The 22,480-nt window shown below is 39.2% G+C and overlaps 1 protein-coding gene across 4 annotated transcripts in view; it reads right to left on the bottom strand.

Moving 5' to 3' along the window:
* fars2 (phenylalanyl-tRNA synthetase 2, mitochondrial) overlaps positions 1-22,480 on the bottom strand; it is a 138,004-nt gene that overhangs the window by 69,207 nt on the left and 46,317 nt on the right. For 3 of the 4 annotated variants that reach the window (XM_057322673.1, XM_057322675.1, XM_057322676.1), the window contains 3 exons: positions 18,546-19,199; positions 17,995-18,157; positions 17,784-17,915 (listed from right to left, as the gene is read on the bottom strand). In XM_057322673.1, coding sequence (XP_057178656.1) covers positions 17,784-17,915; positions 17,995-18,157; positions 18,546-19,199 — 949 coding nt within the window. Of the gene's footprint in view, positions 1-17,783; positions 17,916-17,994; positions 18,158-18,545; positions 19,200-19,443; positions 19,548-22,480 lie in introns of those variants that run through there. The other variant, XM_057322674.1, reaches the window with a different exon arrangement.

Below are 22,480 nucleotides of genomic sequence, written 5' to 3' on the forward strand. Positions count from 1 at the left end.
ACCTGCAGTCCATATTAACAACAGAAAGCTCCATTTTTCACCTGTGAACACAAAATCGCATTTGCATAGTGAAATTAATATGGATTTTGCAGTGGGAATATTGGCTCATGCAGCTCCTGCTACCATCATCATATATTAACACTATAGGTTTTTAAGAACTGCAGTTTGACTAGTAATGAAGTGCTTTTTGTTACATTGTGTATGCCAATACTGAGAGAGTTCAACATTAGTTGAGGGTGAAAGATTTTGAAAGCTGTTCCGAGGCGGAAATGAGACTTTCGCTTGGCTGAATTTTGGGCAGAGCATCATGTACATTCAGGCAAAGACGTGAAATTGAAACAGACAGCGCGGGCAGTTTGCACAAAAGTGCAACAAGGAACATGAAAGCAATTCACATGCATTAATCAAACACAAGGCCAAACAAAAAGCGGGGAAACACAAGCCTTGTGCCCAAAATCACACTGTAAAACTGTACTATTTAAAGTATGTGTGGGTACAGTTTGCTTATATTATGGACACACTACACTGTAAAACACAACTAGTATGACTGACTTTTTTTGTGTAAAATTGCACAAAATTTGCACACAGTTTTTTAAAGTAAAATTTACCCTTACACAAAAAATTGAGTGCAAAATTTGCGCAAATTTACACAAAAAATTAAGTAAATCCTATAGTTGTTTATACAGTGTATATCCAGATGGTTTTTATTAGAGATGTAACAAAGTATCGCCCGCCGATATTTATCAGCTGATTTTTGATCAATTTAACATCAGCATATCAATCAAATATGTCATTTAATACAATTAATATACAATAAAATGTTAATATAAATGAATATTCATATAAATAGAATATAAACTAAATTGTTATATTATAGCCAAACACAGACTGGAAGTTAACTTTGGACAAAGTGCGTGCGTCTGATGAAACTTCTATTTACTGTAGTATGAATAGGCACTTTTGGCGCAGGGAGCGTCTTTATATACACATACTAACTGGGGAAAACAACACACGGGTGAGCACAATGATGCCGGGAAACAGGAACTAAAATCGTGCAAAATTACAGGAAAAAGTCCAAAATTACAGGAAATAAACTATAAAGTACAGGAAGTGAAAGTACAATTAAAGTAAATTCAAAACAGACAGGCATATGACAGTTATTTATTTATATTTGAGCATATCACATAATTTTCAAGTACTTTTGAGTACAATGTGAATGTCATTGTATATATTAATATTAAAGCACTAAATGAATTTCGTTAAAAGAAAAATTCATTTTTTTACATTTTTCGACGAACAAACAAAATGTATTCAAACATAGTACATTTAGCACTAGCGTGGATATATGCCGAGGTGCCGTATACTTCGTTATATACAGTATGAGCTTTATCACAGGGCTGAATAAATCAACCCCGAGCATCGCCCACCAGAAACAGAGATGAAGGAAAGGGTGCTGCTTCCATGCATTGTTGAAGGCTCTAACAATATGATTGAGAGCAAATAACTTTTGTAGCACTTGTTTTATTCATACAAATGATGAGAGGCAGTCGCCCCTTCCCTGTGACTTGGAGTGTCACAGCTTTTGCTGCGGAGACGTCGTCAAAGGAAAAGCCCAGAGGAGGTTGCGGGACACAGCAGACAAAGCATCAGGATTTCTCCCGGTCTTAGGGTCAGCCGGCTTGTGATGAGAGCACCAGTGATGCGCGACACAAAATACAAAAATGACCGACAGGGCGGCCAGAATGAAAAGCAGGCCGGTCGTGTGTAATGGCACATGTGGATTTTAAGAAAGAGAATAACATTTACAAAATGTAACAACGGGAACTTACAATGGAAAATTTGTGGCACTGCTTGAATATGCAAGAAATGCTATAATGTCGTTTTCCTTAATGGATGCTTAATTCTGAGTCTTTTGAAAAGACAGATGTTTGTTGTGTTTATGGCATTGCATGGTCCTTCAACTAAATTTGAGATGATCAAAATGTTAACCTCTTAAAAGACCAAATTAGCCAGCGTCAGTGCCAAGCATCAGTTAAGCTGACCCGCATCTCGTGAACTCCACACGTTGACCTGTACTAAACTCTTGGCTGATAGACTCCTCATTTATCTCACTCTCATTTCTCAGTTCTCTGGAGTCTTTTCATGTTGTACCAGGCTCATTTAGTCCTCCGCGCGGAGGACGATGACAACCAGGTTCCTTTTATAAACCACAGCAGCAAGTACAGCTAATTATTCATGAGAGGTTGACAATGTGGTTTAACCTCCTCTAAATGCCGGATAAAAACTAAGCTGTGTCGAGTTCCACCTTAGCGAAAACTTCTTCTGTTCGGCTCGCGCTGCCATTTGCTTTTAATCCTCTCCAAATTAAAGGTTGTTTTAGGAACTGCGTGTGCGACTACCACTTCGTTACGCACAACTAAAATAATTCAGCTTTCCCTCGACATGAAATGATATTAAAACCAACTACTGTCTCTCTCACATGAAGAGTTCTTTGATTTAATACACTTAATAGTCGCACCTTTATAACATGACAACTAAACTTTAATATACAGACACAAAGTTTGAGACCACTAGTGAAAATATATTTTCGCAATTTAATTTGTATTTATTTTGTCAACTTTTCAATATCCTTACATTGTCTGTGCATATTCAGGTTGAAATCAACTACTGAATTGCAGAATTACAATGTGGACTTTTGAACTGTGTATTAGCGGCAGGTTTATTTATAAACTTATTATATCTCAATTAGCGTGTCTTGTTGGCTATGCTGGAATGATTGCTCTGTCTGGCTGCAGTCTGGTCCCACTGCACCAGCTGCCTGGGGACATGAAACCCCTACACTCACACTGACATGTTCATTCTGTTTGTCGCGTGGAGCTCCGCCGCAATTAGCCTCTTGCTTCTGAATTATGCGCGGAACAAGAGCGGTGAACCATTTTAATTCAGACTGGGTCAAGGTCTGGGTCGTGACCTGTTCAACTGGTTCACTCTTGGATGAAAAAATCCTGCAAATACAATGTGACGAACTGCTTAACATCGGGAAGTCCTTCATGGAATATGTAAGAGACAATGTACAGAAAGCTGGTTGTTATTACAACGAAATAAGATAGACGTAAAATTAAATTTTTTAGTGGGAATAAAGAGATCGTAGAGTGATACAGGAACAACTCAAACAACCATATACAGTATGTCGTTTGTCCTTTTTTCAAATATGACCTCATAGGAACTTGAAATTTTTACCTGCAGCAGACGATGCCACAGAAATTTTCACCTTGATGTTTTGTGGGGTTTAATGTTCGTTCCAATCGTAAATTATAGTAGATTAGCCGGATTTGCCTTGTGTTATCAGAGCGAGAATCACTGATTGGATCGCAAGTAACACATTTACTAATAAAATGTATACATTGAATGCACTGCACTGTCACTTGTCCAATGCATCTAAAAAAAAAAAAAATTTTATTAATATTGTAAAAATGGTGAGTAAGGAACTATGTATAAAGTTCATATAATTTGTATAGAAGCTATGTAAGTGACGTCACTGCACACGAAAGTCTAGCAAGTCACGCAAACTGAGTGGCAGGAAGACTAAATGCAGCAGTGTTTACCGATATCTGTAGTCTTTTTTGACTGGAAAAAGTTATTGTGCGATTGATTGTACAAACAGATTTAAAAGGAAATCAGATATTAATTTTTGAAGACTGAAGACAGACAGAAAAAAGTGAATGGATGTTTGCTAGCAATTTCATATCAGACTCAGCTCACGTAAGTTAGGTTAGGTAAAGGTTAGCATATTGTCAACACCGTAAACATTTAAAAGAGCAATGTAAATCTTGTAAAATTCAGTTTGTTGAACCACTAAAAGTGTTTTGCTCGAGTAGAAAATGTTTACGCCGCTTTGTGTATTTCCCCAGCGTTGAAATCAGGTACAAAAGAAATATCATAAATACCATATTTCCACGCAATATTTCAATGTCCAAGGACACCTGGATCCTATGTAAGTGGTAAAGATCACCGTCGAGTCCAACTGCTTTTAATTTCAGCAAATAATTGCGTGTTTTAGTCCCGGTTTCTTTGTTTCTCCTATTGAAGTGTTTTGCCACTCAAGGGGGCGTGTCCCGGCATGTTCACGTGGGAAAGTGATGTCAATGCAGACCCTCTATAAATGAACACACATTTTGATTGTTAGCGACGGTAAAACGTCATTTCATGACATCACACGCAACAGCTACAGGGCACTTATCTTTACATCGATCAGAATCAAGCATTTCATAGAGCTGTGAAACAAGACTAAAGAATAACATACACTTACACTCTAAAAAATGCTGGGTTATTTCAACCCAGCGCTGGGTCAAAAACTGGACCAACTCATTAAGGCGAGTTTGAAATCGTTGAAATAGGAAAATTGCATTACTTTTTCCAGGGGGGAACAGAAAATTATTTACACACCAAACTTTATAGGGCGGTTTCCTGGACAGGGCTTAAGCCTAGTCCCAGACACACGGCTTGTTCTAATGGGATTGTCGCATCGAGCCACATCCAGTGTGGACAAAATTTTAAATTATAATAGGTTCTAATGCGTTCTATTGTCTTTTGCTGCATCCGGTGGAGACACAGTGTTAGAGTGTATTTTGTACACAAATGTGAAAATTCATACACCTGAATAGCTTTTATGAATTTGATTGAGACACAAATACATTTGACATAAAGTCAATAGATACACATTTTATTATCCCATTACCTTCCAATAAACATGCTTTGCTGTTCAACTGTCCAGCATATGCACTCAAATGTAAAGGCAGCAATTTTCACAATTATTATTATTAGCCTCAGTTTTAATCAGTGTTTTTTAATTCCGCACTTTAATGAAAGTCAGATGGGGCATACGGGTGATAAAAGAACAAAATTACAAAACTGATGATCAAGTTAAGTCATTATGTTTATTAATTAAATCTCCAGGCTTGTACAATCTAAAATGTATGCTCATAATACACTTGATCTGGCATCTTTGCATTCCATTTGCATCTATTTCCAAGAACTACAATTAATTCTTAATTATGTTGTGATGCATTCCTTTTCCAATGTTGCGTTCTTTATCAAATGATGCATAACAGATATTGTGTTACGTGGGTGGGGAAGGCTCACGCCACAAAGACAATTCTGACCCTTGACCGTGAATTTGCAGTCGAATGAAAATCATGGGCAATCGTCAGTCAACGGTGGATGGCAAATTTGAATTTGAATTATCTCTGTTGCGACGTGACCGAATATTCATTTTTAGGTGAAAGAAATGTTGACAAAAACATCCTGTAACGTTAAAGTTAAGGACAGCTTTGTCTATCAACTTAGTTTTCATACCGTAAACAGTAAATATGCAAAGCTGCCACCTGGTCTCATAAATATCAGATGGAGCCGTTTTGTGTGCAGGCTCTTGATTTGAAGGGAATTAACATGTCGACTGATCGTTCTAAAAGCAGGCAACTGAATCGGCACGTCTGCCACCTTCCACCCTTGCACCTTCCCTAAAGTGTTATAACAAAATAAAAAACTGTGTTTCAACAATTTTGCCCAAACTGCTCTCATCACAGCAAAAATCGAAGCATATGCTTGTACTCGAGCTGTTGCTATGATACCAAAACTTGCGTTTTGCTGTGCTAATCGAAGAAATTGTAGTGAGATGGAAATGATTGATTTGTTCAGTCGTCTGTTTGCTTAAACCGCCCTGGCTCATAAATATGCAACAGAGCCAAACAACTGAATCAATGGCTGTTATAATTATAAAGCAGAGGGAGAATGAAAATGATATTAGGAAAACAATCAAACACTGAGTGCAAAAGATTCAGTAAATGGAGAAATAAACAATGCATACCTACACTCATGTCTATCCAATTCATAAATTATTCATTCATGACACAACTATTACAATAGATAGAAACATCCAGTGCTGCACACGATTCATTTAAAGTCAGGTGGGTGTAAACCTCTGAAAATGGTTTTGGTGTAAATTGTTATTGTTTCATTTATACATCTTATATTTTCATTTACTAATGTCCTTCAGAAGATTTAAAAATACATAAACGTTTTTCAGGAAATTAAATATAATTTCTTTACACCAAAACCATTTTCAGAGGTTTACACCCACCTGACTTTAAATGAATGGTGTTGACTTTGAGGACAATCAAGAGACTCATACACAACTATTACAATAGATAGAAACATCCAGTGCTGCCCACAATGTAAAAAGAGGAATCTCAACATCATACAGTTAGTTACTGCTGGACATGAGTCAAATATCCAGAAATGCTGAAAAAGCAAAGATTGTGGAGGACCTGGGTGATTGTTTTGAAGATCAGTGGACAGTCTAATGACTCATGACAAACAAGAAACCCTTAAACAACTATGACTAAACATAAAAACTGTCATTGATTATTTAGGTAACATCATACAGTATTAAGAAACAGGGGCGTGTAAACTTTTGCCCTGGCCTATTTTTAGTAATTCTGTTATTATTCTTTAGTGTGAACTTTATGTTAACATTTCTTTAATGAAATAATTTGCTCAGGGCAGGACTAAGTTAAAAATATAGCGTAATTTTCAAAAATCCTCTTATTTTTCCAAAAGTTTCATCTTATTCCAGATTCTGCAAGGGGTGTGTAAACTTTTGAGCACAACTGTAAATAGGTTTTTATACAAAAACAGCTTTTTTTATGTAAATTTCACTTTACAAAAGGCCCACATTTCTAACTTTCATTTATGAGGATAACATGGATAATTTTACATGGTTTAGTGTAAGATTTATGCCCATCTTTTGAAAAATGATCTATTTTACTAGTAGATGGCTGCAGAGCTCCACTATTTGCTATGTGCTATTAGACCAACTGAAAGATATCTTTTCACAAGTTTTCAGTTGGATTCATATTATAGATTAGATTCATACTATTCATATTATGAAATCACAATTATAACAATAAAAAATACTTTTTGTCAAAGTTTAACATTTTTCTACTGAAAGAAAGTAGTTTTTCAATTATGTTACATTATGATTAGAATTAAATCTGAACAAGATGTTACAAAGAGAAAAATTGGAGTCTTTAGAGTTTATCATTTATTTCAATCATCTGTTTTCCATATAATTCTACAAATTTAATCTAAATATTAATTACTAACTGTAAATGAACTGTGTGTCTGTGCTAAATTGTTTTGTCTCATCCGTCATTTCTCTCTCTCTCTCTCTCTCTGTGTGCATGTGAGCATGATCATTTTGCTTTGTAGATGTTTTTTGCATTGTTGAAAGTGTGCCACTTCATTTCTGTCTATGCGTGTTCCGCGTTGTTTCTAATTTTGAGGATGAATTTTGTCTATTTTCTAAGTGGGGTCTCCAGAGACCCCGAAGACCTTGAGTGTGACTTTTTTTCTCACTAACATAAAATCAAGATATCATTCCATTTTTATTATTTGTTGACCATCGTAAAAAGTTTCATGCCATTTGGACAAAGATAACTTTTTTTAAGCGAACGTCATTTGCGGGTCAAAAAGACCCTGAAGACCGCATAAGGGTTAAGAGCCCTGAAAAAGTCTGAGAAAAAAGAACGTTAACTCTGGTCCAAACTGTTGCTGAGGTCAGCACATATATCAATTCAAATATTATAGCAGAACTTAAAGTCGAACAGGTGTGTGTGTGTGTGGAATTTAGGACCATCCTAAGTCTGGTGTCTCTGACATCCAGACATTTAAATTCCTTTCAGTGACTAAGATGAATAAGCTGTAATAAGTTTCTTGCAATAGATGAGGAGTTCAAGTTTTTTTCAGGCAACAGGTCTGCATAACTGCTGAGAGCTTTAAAGTTGTCGATTCAGCACTTTAGCTCTGACACACCACACAATGAACACATTATTTAACCCCTCAGAGTCTTTCAAAGGTGTTTATCAATACGTTTGCTATAAAGCATCCTTTTAGAAACATCCTACTAACAACTCCCTTGAGTTTATTTAAAAGCAACTTTGACATTTGCTTACGCGCTCTGAAAGGCGCTTTCCTCCCCAAGTATGCTGTTGTTTGGCCATCAGGTTGAAGATGGCTTCAGGTGGGCATGGTGCCAGTGGTTAACACACCTGTTTTTCATTCCGACAGCATCAGCCTCATTGATTGCTGAGTCAAGCAGTTCAGTAGCTTCGCTGTGCTAACATGTGCATGCTCCCACACACACCCACTCAAAGACGTTCAGATGTGGAGAGACGTCACGCAGGGACGTAATGGATGCCACTCAAAAGACACAAGAAATGATGCTAAGTGATGATGAGCAGGCTTACCTCAGCTTTGTTACCGACTTATATGCATTTGAGTGACAGCACTAAAATAGCAAGAAAACAGTTTCTTTGTGAATATTGTGTTAAGGTACACAGAAAAAAAACTTTTAGGAAAAAACTTTTTAACTTTTAGGTGTGTCTGTTAAAGGCACGGTGGGTGATCCTGTCCAGAAACATTTTTTTGTCATGTTGGTTGGAAATCTCTTTACATCCTGATAGCAATCAAGAATTATAGTGGTCAAATAATATTTTTATAATTATATATCATCTGTGAAAGGCGTAGGACCAAAAAACGTTCGCCCAATCAAAACGTTCTGGCCGAATGCTGTGACTGGTCATCTGTACATTTTCAGCCAACATATTTTGCATACCTCAGCTGGACTTCCTGCTTGCACAACAAAACCTCTACAGATGATCCAGAATGCAGCGGCAAGAGTGGTCTTCAATGAACCGAAGAGAGCACACGTCACCCCTCTCTTCATTAAGTTACATTGGCTCTCTATAGTCGCTCGCATCACATTAAAGACTCTGCTCCTGGCCTACAAGACCACCACTGGTTTGGCACCCCCTTATCTTCATTTACTAATGCAGATTTATGTACCCGCCAGATCCTTACGCTCTGCAAACAAACAACGTCTTGTGGTGCCATCCCAAAAAGGTAAAAAAAAGAATCACTCTCACGAACCTTCTCTGGATCGGTTCCACATTGTGGAATGATCTGCCTGCTGCTACAAGATCAGCAGATTCTGTGGCCATCTCTAAGAATCGGCTGAAAACATGACCCGAGGAAAGGACGGAGAGAAGTATTTTTGTTATGAAGAGGACACTTAGATCAGTGACTTCTATATCTTTTCTACTCTATCTATATCTATATATAAATATATATATATATATATACTGTATATATATATAAATATAAAAAACTTAGCTCTGTACACTGTAGTAGGCTTTGTGAGACATGTTTTATTGCGCTTAAGCTTTTTGTTTTCCTAATGTTGACCCAATTGCTTCCATTGTTTACCCAACTTGTAAATCACTTTGGATTAAAGTGTCTGCTAAATGACTAAATGTAAATGTATACCACTGTGCACCCTGTTCACGCAGACATCAAACGTCATCAGCGCGCTCACGTTCGCTGTGTCAATGTTGGGAGATTGGCGGACAATCAGCAAAAATCAAACTTTCCTGCGGAACCGACAACAAGTAAATCTACAAAACGAAAGTCTGTTTTTGAAAAAGCAGTGACGAACAAACGTCTGGATCATGAAAGAGGAAAAACTCGAATTAACATCGGTTCATCTTTTACACGATGGAGACAGCTCTGGCAGGCTCTGAAAGATGATACCATGGTTGCTCTCTTTCTTTCGGACAGGTATGTACATGCTTCGAGAAGAATTTAATGGATTTAGTTTGTAATTCGTTACGTGGATTTACGAAATACATTCATGTGTTTGAAGGAGGTGTGGCTTTGGACGGCGAATCGGATAGAGGGTGGAATTATAATTTCAGTGCTAGCAGGCTAAAGTTAGCACCTTTCCAAATCAACCACCCCACCTTTAATTGTGCAGCGAGTGTGGATTTCTTCAATATGTTCTATAAATAACACAAAGAAATCTTTATGTAAATTAATATTCAACAAGTAAAATAAAAACATATTTTTCGAATTGGCACGTTACAAAAATGAAGACTTAAATAAAGGTGTATTAAATCAATTATAATTCTTATACAAACGAATATATATTAAAGGTGCTGTGTATAATTTTTGGAGGATCTCTTGACAGAAATGCAATATAATACACATGACTGTCTTTAGAGGTATTTAAAAACCTTATATAATGAAGTGTTTTGTTTTTATTATCTTAGAATAAGCTATTTATATCTACATACACCGCGGGTCCCCTTGCTTGGAATTCATCATGTTGTTTCTACAGTAGCCCTAAACGGACAAACTAGGGAGCGCGTTTCGTAAATAAATGATTGTGACGAGGGAGGCGTGACGAGAGCCGTGGGAGGAGCAAGCGAGGCCGGTGATGCGATTGATACTGAGCGTCAGCTGGTCGCCACCGGCCACGTATCTCCCACGGAGGAGATTGGAAGCATAGAAGGTCGAGCAGCAGGAGTATACGGCGAGAGGACCGGGCCCGGACATTAGTTAAGTTTTGTTTATGTTCGTGTTGCCGGCAGTCGTTCGCGAGGGGCTGCCGGCCTATTTTACTTCCGTGTTATTGTTTATTGCCGGTTCCTGCCTCCTTCCTTCCGTTTTATTGAGCTTTGCTACAATGACCTTCTTCGGCAAAGAAGCGAAAGCATTACGACATCTTAGTTCTGTGTCAACCACGGAAGTGCTTTGAAAGGGAGTTAAGGGGTGAAGTGAGCCGCTGGTTGCAATTCACAACCTCACCGCTAGATGCCACTAAATTTTATTCACTGGACATTTAAATCTATTAAACTAAATCCATCAAAAAAATGTCAGCAGATTTTCACAAATGTCATTTTAGTGATTACTAATCTTTTTGTATAAATGTATCTTCAACTCTGCTGCATTCTCATCGCTTGCATTTCAACTGTCAATCCCACAATCCCCCTCGTCAGCTTGTTACACAGTTACCTTAAAAATGAATAAAAGCGCTCTCCCAACTCCGCTTTGTGCCATTTCAATAGTTCAAAAAAAGTATTTGCCGAGTAAAATAAACTTTGTTTTTGTGTGTGTTATACAGTATTTGACAATTGGGGAAATTTCCATTTTCACATGTAATGAATCATGCTGAAAACATTGCAATAGCGTGGTTTGGCATTCTTATCTGGCCTATCAAGCTGATTTCCACTGTTCTGGTTTAAACCGATAGTACATCCAAAAATGAAATTTCTTTTATGATTTACTCGCCATCATTGTCATTTCAAACCTGTATGGCTTTCTTTCTTCTGCAGAACACAAAAGAAGATATTTTGAAGAATGTTGGCCACCAAATAACACTGGAAGCTAAACCATCTGAAAGCAGCAAAATATTTTATATACCATGATTACCATATTCCACTGATCTTACCTCTGACCACATGCTGTTGCGAACAACACAGCCACACATTACATTACACATCTGCAAAACAGGACCGACTTGGATGAACTAGATTATCCCAGCTGAAATTAACATAGTATACTGTATATCAATAGCGAACAGTGATGTTTGAGCCTTGGCCCTCTGCACACCCAGTGTTAAATTTAAAACTGACCACAGTCAAAATCACGCATCTCAAATAAAGCTAAACAACATAAACATCTGTGCACATCAGAATGAATGGAGGCATGGCGGCCTAATAAATAATAAAGTTTATCCACATGCTGTTTTGAATGACGTTTTCTGCATTTCTTCTTCTTTTGAAGTTTTATGGCGGTTGGCAAATCAACTTCTGGTGCTTTTTCCGCTTCACAAGACTGCTTGTGAACAACCCCCCAGATGGCGTAAAATTAGCAAAAACAAAGCGCGCCCGTTTAGAAAGATGATATCATTGGTCAGTTTTACTGTCACTCAAAATGAATCTCTCTCATTAATTTACTATTGTACTGTCAGTGGTAGCCTCTTCGAAGGCCCCCCACATAAGCAAGCGTTCGACTTCTTGCAGCATGCGCAGGCTACGCAGACAGCGTATGACATCACAAAACTGCGACTGCTCCGTGATCTCGAATGACTCTCGTGAGACTTGGAAATCTCACGTGGATAGAGTCCGCATCAATCCAGGAAGTCAAATATACATATCTAATAGGGAAAATCGACTGACTTTTATTGAAAATAATATTTTAAAGTTTTTAAATATTATTTTTCACGATAGTTTAGGCCATCACAGAGGGCCTAGAGGGCCCTGAAAGTTCGCTACTGGTAAATATCAATAGAAGCTATTGGTGCTCGTATAAATGGGATGTAATTTTCTCTTCATTACACAATGCAAGCCTGAGGCACTACGACAAAGCCTTCATTTCAGAAAGTAGGCCAGAAAAACGCAGAACATGATGAAGGGAAACAGAGAAGAACACATTTACTCATTTTCCTCTACTTCTCCATTGCCTTCTTTCCCTTTTTTCTGTTTGTATGACTGTCCGCTTAAACGTCCGGTTTTATTTGCCACTTTTATATTCTATTTGGGAGAGAAGTCTGAAACGGAACAGTGCACAAACAAATGTTTGCTCTAACAGTGCAAACCCGAGAGACAAGACGTGCGGTAGGAAACTGTGACTGAGTGTGAATCTGTGTGTTTGCCTTTTTAAGAAAAAGAAAGGTCTCTGTGTGTGTGAAAGAAAGAGAGAGAGATGGATGAATGAATAGATAGACTAGTTTAATTTGAAAAAGAGACATTGTTCCAGACTCTTTGTGCTCTGGAAGATGCAGAATTGCCATGAAATTTGTGTCATAATGTAAAATATATTGGCCTTCTATAAACGTCACATCTTCCTATTTCACATCTTTTGATTTTACAGTCATACATTACCTGGATATTTTTTTGTGATACGTCCATTTATTGAAATCATACCCATCATGTAATTTTCATCTGCTCTGCTATTTCATATGTACATTATTTATCTAACCAATAAAGCACCATTACATACGAAAACCGAGAGACAAAGAATAAAGGGAGGGGAGGAGAGTGAGATGAGCGAAAGCTGACTGATTAAAAAAACGCCAGCTCGTCAAAAAAACAGCATCCTGACAGAAACACTGTAATGAGGCCAAAGACACATGCGTGTGTGAGGGGGCAAACGCTTGAACAGGAGCCGTCACAACTGGCACATGATTTATTCAGTGTGGGAGGGCGGGGGGTATTAAGGATTAAGACTAAGATTGAAAGTGCCACCTGAACCAGAATGGGAGCTCAGCTGGTACCTTCCCCACATACCAGCCGCCCCCGCTCCCTTACAGTCCCAAAGGCCCCTGGACGCGTGACTTGAAGGGCCGTTAATTGTCACCAAACACGGCTTTAATCACATTCCCGGCCCCCCGCCCTCTGGGGTGTGACTAAACCTTACTCACGCCGCTGACGCGTGCCGTCATTAACACGGGTCCCATATGCTGCGGACCGCTCCGGCAAGGTCCCACAGGGCTCTGTTCTGGGCCCGCTTCAGAATCGATGCATCCAGGGATTACACGCTGTGCTCTAATGAATAACTAAGTGGATCCACCGCCAAACCCCAGTGCCGCACCAGTTCCCCTCCTCCCCTTTCATTAGTCAAGCTCCACCCCTAAACCAAACACACCACTTCTGGCACACTTACGCCGCGCTTAGCATATGGCGGTCACACTCGGAGACGAATAAATAACCTTTCAACTTCCCAGGATGGCTGGTTCTCTTTCTTTTCTCTCTCGCTCATCCTCGCATGCGCTTAATGACGTCTTGCTGGCAGCTTTTTATTGTCTCTCTGTTCTGAAGGGAAAAGAGGGAATGTGTGAGTGTGGAGGGGTGTGTAAAGGGAGGGGTGCGAGAGCACTGAATGGGAAGTTGCCATAGCAACGCACACACTCCGCTCTGCCGCAGTGAAAAAAGGCACAGAGAGAGTTTGGAAGAGAAAAAAAATCTATTCTTGACCTACATTTTTGTCACCCTGAATATCCAACACAATCTTACGGCAATTCTTAACTATTTTACGAGGTAGCTAATTCGTAACGTATTTGAAAAGTTTTAGTACAATTTTTTTTCGTGCCAGTGACGATTAGGTTTAGGGGAGGGGCTTCAGTATGGCTTTTTTCTAATAATCGTACGTTTTTGTACAAATCACCACCGTGAATTCATGCAAAGTAGCCACCTCATAAAAAAATTATGAATTCTTGTGAGATCAGGCTGAAACATTCTTTTTAACCCAAATAATTTAAGTTGCTCAAGTAGAATTTTTAATATTGATTTTAATGTCATTTCGACATACTGTATATAACTGCTTAAAATCTATAACCATTTAAACAGACGTCACCAAAACTTTTAAAAGATATAACAGAATGCATAATGTTCCCCAATATTTGTACTTTGAAATACCACCTCAGGAAAACTAAATAATGTTACAGATATTAGTACACTTTTGTAAAGCCATTTTTCGGAACATCTACACGGTTATGATATACAGTAGATCCCTGTAAAGCCGAACCCTAATACCTCAACATTCACGCTCAAGGAAACTTACTACCGTCACAATTATTTACAAAATAAATGCAGGTTTTCAAAGGTGGCACGAGGCTCATTTAAGCAGCCCCTGACAGATATTTGGTTAATAAGACTTGTTCTTTGACATAAATTGTGTGGGTTTGTCAACATTCGTTAAAATCTCTTTCCGACGCAAACCCTAATTAAATATGCCCCGTAACCTAGACAGGAAGGAACTGCTTGGTTGCATGCTGCCAAAAAGACGCCCGTGAGCGAATTCGTCTGAGCAGCAAAACCTTGAGGAAGCCCTGTTGACAGCTGTCTGAAGACATGAGGGCTTTGTTTACCCACTTGTGAATATGCATTGTCACTCGAGTGGGTGTACACAGGGATAAAGCAGTGATTGAGTACAGACACAGAGAACAGAAAGCAAGTCGCAGACTCAGTAATCTGTACTCCTGTCAGGCACGGCACCGCGAAAAACACCAACTTCTACTGAGGTCCAATCAAATTGGGATTACAGGTGTCCTTGCGGCGACAAAACGATCGCCAAGTTTTGCAAAACGTGACATTTTTGTGAGAAACTGGTCCTGTTCTCAGTCCACAATTATGGAGGCCGACCCCTCTGCTTCCGAACAATGAGATATAAACTGTAGGACGTAAGAGGCTATAAATAGAAAGCTATTTTCAAGAAACTGTACGTCTTGCCAATATAACGCAGGGGACTGAGAGTGTTCCAGCACAATGGAAGACACGTGCTTGACCATGAGTGGTCCGATAAAGAGAGAGAGATCGGAAGGGTGGAATTAAGAATAAGAAATAAAGTGTGAGAGGGACGGAGGCCTTTAAGACAAGCCTTCAGATAGAAAAGCTTTCAATTATTGACGGCCTCAAAATGCCAGAGAGCACAAGAGTACCCGAGGAAAGGACGGAGAGAAGTATTTTTGTTATGAAGAGGACACTTAGATCAGTGGTTCGCAAACTTTTTTGATATAAGCCCCCCTTTGTGTAGGGTGCATCGCTTTGCAGCCCCCCCCATAAAGATTTATAATCTCGAATTTTTATCAAACCAAAAACACATTCAGTTATACAATCCTGTAACATCAATTCTTTTTGTTGTTGGTCTTATTTTTCTGACGCTTGATTGCATAAAATGTATTATACATTTCTATATTTCATAAAATGCCACAAAATCTGTGGCCCACCGTTTGAGAACCACTAACTTATAATATACTGTATATATACTTATAATATATAGATAATAACCACTTAAAGGAACAAGCATATATATCGAAAAATATATAGAAACATATGGAATACTTATGCATATCCGTCCATACAGAAATATAATTGAGTCCTATGAGATGAAGGCCGTTAAAATTCAAGAGATAAAAATGCATGGCCTACATTTGTTCATTCATCGCAGACATGAATGTGATTTCATGAGTTGAATGAATTGCTACTAAATTAACTAAAATAAACTAATAAACATAACTACCAAATAACTAATAAACCAAATAACTAAAAACTAATAAACAACACTACCAAATATATCCAGTAAACCCAGAAAATAACCCAAAAATATATGCAGAAAAAAAGACCCCAAAATAATGTTTCTGTTCGAGTTTTTTCTGAATATTCTGGTTAATATGTATACAAAAATATCCTAATATCCATAAAGCATTTATTTTTTCCTACAAAAGGTGAGGCTTAAACATTAAGTGCAACAAACGAATCTGAATCTTTTCATCACCATCAGGTCATAAATTCAAATGTGTTGTTCAGAAAAGTTAACAGAACAGTAAGGTACAAAACAGAGATCACTGTACATCTGAGTGCCGCTGTCATTAATTGGCCGTTACATGTACCGCATGTCTGGCGTGCAGAAGGCGAGAGGAAGCTGTGCTGTTTAACACAGACTGGATCGATGAAGAGTGCAGATGAGATTGAGGAATTAAGTGGCAGTGAGAAGTGGACCAGTGGAGTGGGAGGAAAAGCATGTCTCTGCAGTCACGCGTGTCTGTCCCCTCCCCCTTTATTGGACCGCCTGGCTCTCCCCTGTGGGACGGTCCCATTCACTTCATCAGGGCTAATTACCTTACACTGCACTGCACTGCACAACACCGCCATCTTCTGGCAGAGGCAGAATGACTTAAAGGTGTGGCCAGAGGAGCTCTATCTGTTTCCTACATATTCTCTTCCTAGTATTAAGGTTTCAAATGAGGTGGATTTTAAAGATAGTGTCGTAAGGACAAGTAGAGAAGACTAAACCATTATACCGGTCTGTAGATGCTTATTTAAGCACACAGTAAGCATTCATTCATGTCTTCCACATTGTGCTCTGAACCCTAGTGTGATGCCCATCTATACCAAGAAGATCTAATATACCCTGAGAGAAGTATTCATTGATAATCCCATTCGTCTCAATGGCAGTAGCTCGGCTGTGGTGCTCAGCGCTGGATGTATGCTGCCATCTTCATGAACACTTAGTGGAGCCATGATACAGCTAACGCAGCGCAGTTAAAGGAATAGTTCACCTTCAAAAACCTTTTGTGTTTTGCAGAAGAAAGAAAATCACACAGGTTTAAAGTGACAACAGGGTGAGTAAATGGTGACAGAATTTTCATTTTAAAGATGAACTAATCCTTTAAGCCACACGGAGTGACTGATCACATGACACGTACATTAAAGGTCTTTTTAGATGACGGGCAGCTTAAAGCCTTAAAAAAGAAAGTATTCATTAAATATTTGTGCTTTATACATTGTGGCTTAAAAAAATCATAACAGTACACATTTACTTTTGGCTGCCAATAAAGAGGTATCAACTAGCATGGGCTAGCTGCCTTAACTAACTAGCCATGCCATGATCCTTTAATCTGGGCAACATTTTAAGCATGGGAAAATGTACATCCAGACGGTTGTTATTACAAAATCAACCCCCACAGGGTGATCAGGGGTATCATATCCCACTAATGGATTCGTGGGATAACAACTGGCTAGATGTATACAATCCCGCTTACACGGCTACTCTGCAACATCCAGTCTACCAGAGCCGACTATTCTCTTATATTCTGAATGCTTTTTAAAACTATCTTGACTATTATCATCCCTGGTGTAAACAACCTTTATTATGAATGTGAAGGATGTTCCAGTCAGGACTGGGTTCACCTGAGCTCCACTATCTGCCCTCCCATTTTGTAGTAAACGCATCATGCCATTGCTCTTAAGCATAAAGTTGAATAAAATTGTCAAGAGGCCATCAATGGGACTGTAGCAGTGTCACCTCAAATCATCATCTTTCATTATACATGACTTCAGTTTGGTTTGTAGTAGAGTTGTGTATGAATTTGTGTATTCTCAAACCTGAGTTGACCAGTTCCTGCTCCATGACCCCACAGCCCAGCACCTCTAGCCAGTCACCTTGAAAGCGCACCTCCATCTCAAAGGAGGGGTGTGTGAAGGGGAAGTAGCAGTCCACCCAGCGGATTTCCAGATCTGAAACACAAGAACATACTGATGGAGATCTGGACCAAAGAAGCGAAGATGCAAAGTGTGAATAGAGCAGGATTCCTACCTTCACCGAAAAGGTGTCGCATCAGACGTGCGAGTGTCTGTTTCAGATCGAACTCCAAGAGTTTGACAGCCTCCAGCGTGTGTGTTTCCTGTTTCTGAGGTGTACGCTGACCAGCACGGTCAAACAGCGACAGGTCCTCACCATTCTCCACTTTGGCGAAAAGCTAAAAGACAAGTTTTAAAGGAACAGTTCACCCAAAAATACTATGCTTTGAGTATAAATGCCCTTAAATTTACCACAGTATAAACAAAAAAATATTGCATTTTTATTTCAATGTTTGTCATTTTTGGAGCGTGACAGTCCATTCTCTGTGTTTGGAACAATGTGAAGGTGACTAAATGCTGACAAAACCTTCATTTTGCAATTTCACCTGTTTAAACAAGCGGTCTCAAACTTTCACGTTCAGTTGCATTCCCAGAAAGATTGCATTATGATTTCATCATGATATCTGTGCAACACCTCAACATCCTATTCATTAAAACGTCCCATTCATTCATTGCTATAAATACACTTCCCTACGTCACATGAATAGGGCAGATAAAGATCCCAACCTCATGGTTTGAGAAAAGTCGCACTCCCTCCATCTGGTGAAAAACCGGATAGTGACTGGAGTCTATCTCATCTCGCCTATACACATCTCCAGCCATAAGGAAGCAGTCGAGCCCCGAGCTCACCAGCTCTTTTTGATGGGCGGAGGTGTGCGCCCGCAGCATGTGCGCGCGGTTCAGGTAGTAATTGTCTCCTTTTTTTCGACTGGGATGGTCTGGAGGAATGAGCAGGCTGTCAAAGTTTTGCTCCACCGTCACTACCGGGCTGAGGTTGTCATGTACCGAAAAGCGCGGGTTTCCCGAGCGGCCCACGTAGGAACGGTAGAAATGGTCTTTGATGCGTTCTTTAATAAGCCACAAGGGATGGTGCGGACGGTTGTGAAGCTGGCAGCCAACTTTGGACAAGATTTTCGCTGTCACGTTGGTCGTGTCATCTCGCGGGTAGACATGGCCCAGGACTTCGACAGAGTTTGCGCAAATTCTGGGCTGAGGGGCGGAGCCATCTGTGGACAGCCCCCTGAAGGGCTGGAGTCTGTGGGATACAGCAAGGGCATCGGTCTGTCGACAGTTTGACGGCCGATGGCGGGTTATGTGTTTGAGGAGTGGGAGGAGAGTGAAAGATCTACGGTATAATCTCATAGTAGATGGTCCATTAGTCTGCAAGGAGAAAAACAGAATAATATAAGTTTATGTGAATAATCTTTTTACATTCCTGTCTAAAAGTAAATAAAAGTTAGTGGTTGTTAGGAATGGAACAGGGGCCCGTTTCAATAAGGAGGTTAAACCAACTCTAGGTTAAACCTTGAACTCAGAGTTGGTTTACTCAGAAATTAGAAACTTTGAGTGTTTGGTTTCAGAACAGCTGATTTGAGTTAGTTCAATTTACTCTGGGTAGGCTTACCATGGGTTAAGCGTGTGCACCACGACTATAAAAAGCCATCATCAATGGAGCTCCGATATTACGATTCACCATGGCAACGGCAGCAAAAAAAGCAACATGGCGGCAGAAAGCACTTGAGAGTGAGGCACACTTTCCGTTCTGCATACACTGGATTTACTGAAAATGACTTAAGTTAAATTAATAAATTGATAAATGTACCAATAAACAAATAAATTAATCATTAAATGAATTTAACAACAGAAATAAAACAGAAATAATAAAGAAAAATCATATGTTCTCACTCGCCATGAGTGCTCTAGTTACACGAGTGAGACGTCATAGTGTATAGGACACCTGTAGGGCGTCAGACTCTCGTCCGATCACCGGTTCAAACCCTGCTCTGAGCAGATTTCAGTTGGAATGGCTGCATGTCAAAATTACTTGTTTATTACCTTTATCGCTTCGTTTCTGCATGTATGTCATGTATTCTGCTTATTCATTTCTTTATTCATGCACTTTATTTATACACTTTACTAAGTAATTTCTCATCGTCCATAGAAAATTATGCTCTGATGTAATACACGGCCACGATGGCTGATATTATTGATGTAAGGATGGATGATAAGTTTTGACATATCTAATTCACTGTAAAGAAAAGCGGTACAGTTTTAATAAAAATGCACAGGGAAATGACAAAATTCCACTCGGGTCCTAAATTGCTCTCCTGAAATCAAAGTACATCCCTATGAATTAATGCAGCCTCTTCATGAATCCTCAATAAAAGCAGATATGACATATAAGTCACTGAGATGGTCTCTGTGTGATCAAAATGTGTGCCATGAATGACTGTATTAATGAATGAATGAATGAGTTACACCACTTGCGCTTTAAAAGGGGGAGGAGATCGAAATAAACTCTGGGTTTACCAAAGAAAACCTGCTCCGACCAGGTTAGTTTCACAGAGTAAGTTACTATGGTTACTGACTGAGTATAAATGACCTCTCCTTTAGAAACAGGCTTGAGTTACCCCGCTTTCTCGGGTTTGACATACCTCACATTCTGAAACGGAAAACCCAGAGTTTCCCTCATTTCAGGGTTAATATACTCAGAGTTTTCACTAAACCTCCTTTCTGAAATGGGCCCCTGGACTGTAGAGTAGTCATCCACCAAACTGCCCAAACAATTAGTGATGCCAACAAGTCAAGTTGTCAAGATTGGTGCATTATTTATTCTATTTTATTCATTTAGTGTTTTAGATTTAATATTTAAGACAAAACACTAACGCTGCAATCTGTAACTTTTGTAAAGCATGTACATTAACAAATTAGTCAATTTGGCATAATTTGACTTTAATTTACGTAAAGAAAAGCACCTAAAGTAACGTACAGTTGGCAGCCTTAAAGGGATAGAAAATCTAAAATGATGTCATCATTTGCCCACCATCAAGTTGTTCCAAACTTGTAAAATGCATTTGTTCTGTTGAACACAAAATAAGATATTCTGAAGAATGTGGGAAACCAAACAGTTCTGGGTCACCATCGACCACCATAGTAATTTGTCCCTGCTGTATTAGTCAATAGTGCCCCAGAACTGTTTGATTACAAACATTCTTCTAAAAGTCTCTCTTTGTGCTCAGAAGAACAACAAAATGTATACAGGTTTGAAACATTGTGAATGGTGACAGCATTTTTATTTTTGGGTGAACTATCCCTTTAACAAAGTTGAAATTAACGAAACGTTAAGTGATTTTATATTGAATTACACATATTCTCCTTCCCCCAAAGACTCGTCTGCCTACCCAATAAAAACAAAATGATTCACAGGTCGATAGCGTTTTTGATTGTCTAAGAAAACGTATATACTTTTTATTACAACTTTGTTTTCACTGTGTTTCATCAAGCGCTGCAGCTATAACCATCAAAGCGCCACTTTTGTAATCAATTCACCACCTTCAACAACACATTTCAAGATAATTACTGTCCAGCTTCATAACATCTGCCGTAAGCAATGTTCCCTTTGTGATTGCATAATCCATTTCGTTCGCAGGACTCCGTACGGTTATTTAAGATGACTCGTTTGTCGAGTATCTGTCAGTTACCTTATTCGTATGCATCTGATCGCTGTCCGATGAACATAAATCATGGACCTAAATTACCTCCTTATTCATGCTCTTATCACGCACGATTATTTCAATTGCATGTTATTTCAAATAAAAGAAATACATAAACCAACGCACACTTTCACAACTCAATCTATTTCAACTGGTAAAATCAAGTCAGCTTACACTGTGTTTACACCGAATGCGACTTGACACCACAAACGACATTAGAAACACATTAAAACCCATTTTCGAGAATCCCATTAGAAAGAGCCATGTGTCATGTCGCGCCGGTCGTGTCCGGTGTAGACACGGTGTAACATTTTCTCCTCATTAAATAGGACATTCGAGTGCAAACAGTGCTTCGTGTTGACTTTTAGACTGAGTATTTGAACAGTAAACCTAGACTAGTGGATCTTAAAATGTGTAGTTAAGCACACAATACAATTATGAAGCTAGTGTACATACAGTGGCATGTTAAAAGCATCTGCATGAACTTTCATGCCATTGACTATCAGCCGCTGTAAAAGGCTTTCGGTTCTCCCCAGATTGCTCTGCCAGCAGATGCTGATGTACTGAACAATGGATGTTCCCAGGAACGCTGGGCCCTTTGTGGAGCGGTGCGAGATTTAGATTACATTACGCGGATGTCAGACGAGTTCACGCACAAGGGACACAACCTCAGACAGCCTTCGTGAGATGCGCCGTGCCTGTTCCAACATGTGACACAGGAGGAGAGACCCTGGGAGACAGCTGATGGAAATAACAGGTGAGAGCTCACGTCCTCACAAACAGAGAGACAAAGGCACAACTTGCTTTTTTTGGTACAGAACGCACATTAAAGTGAGAGCTGATAACCGTCACGCTCCGTGTTGAAACCCTGGTGTCAATAAGACATCGTAGATGTGATTTATTGGAGGAGCAGCATCATTGCGTGTGGTCTCTCATTTGCCCATTTGA

This window comes from Triplophysa rosa, linkage group LG23 (assembly GCF_024868665.1).
Source record: "Triplophysa rosa linkage group LG23, Trosa_1v2, whole genome shotgun sequence".
In the NCBI taxonomy this organism is placed as follows: Eukaryota; Metazoa; Chordata; class Actinopteri; order Cypriniformes; family Nemacheilidae; genus Triplophysa; species Triplophysa rosa.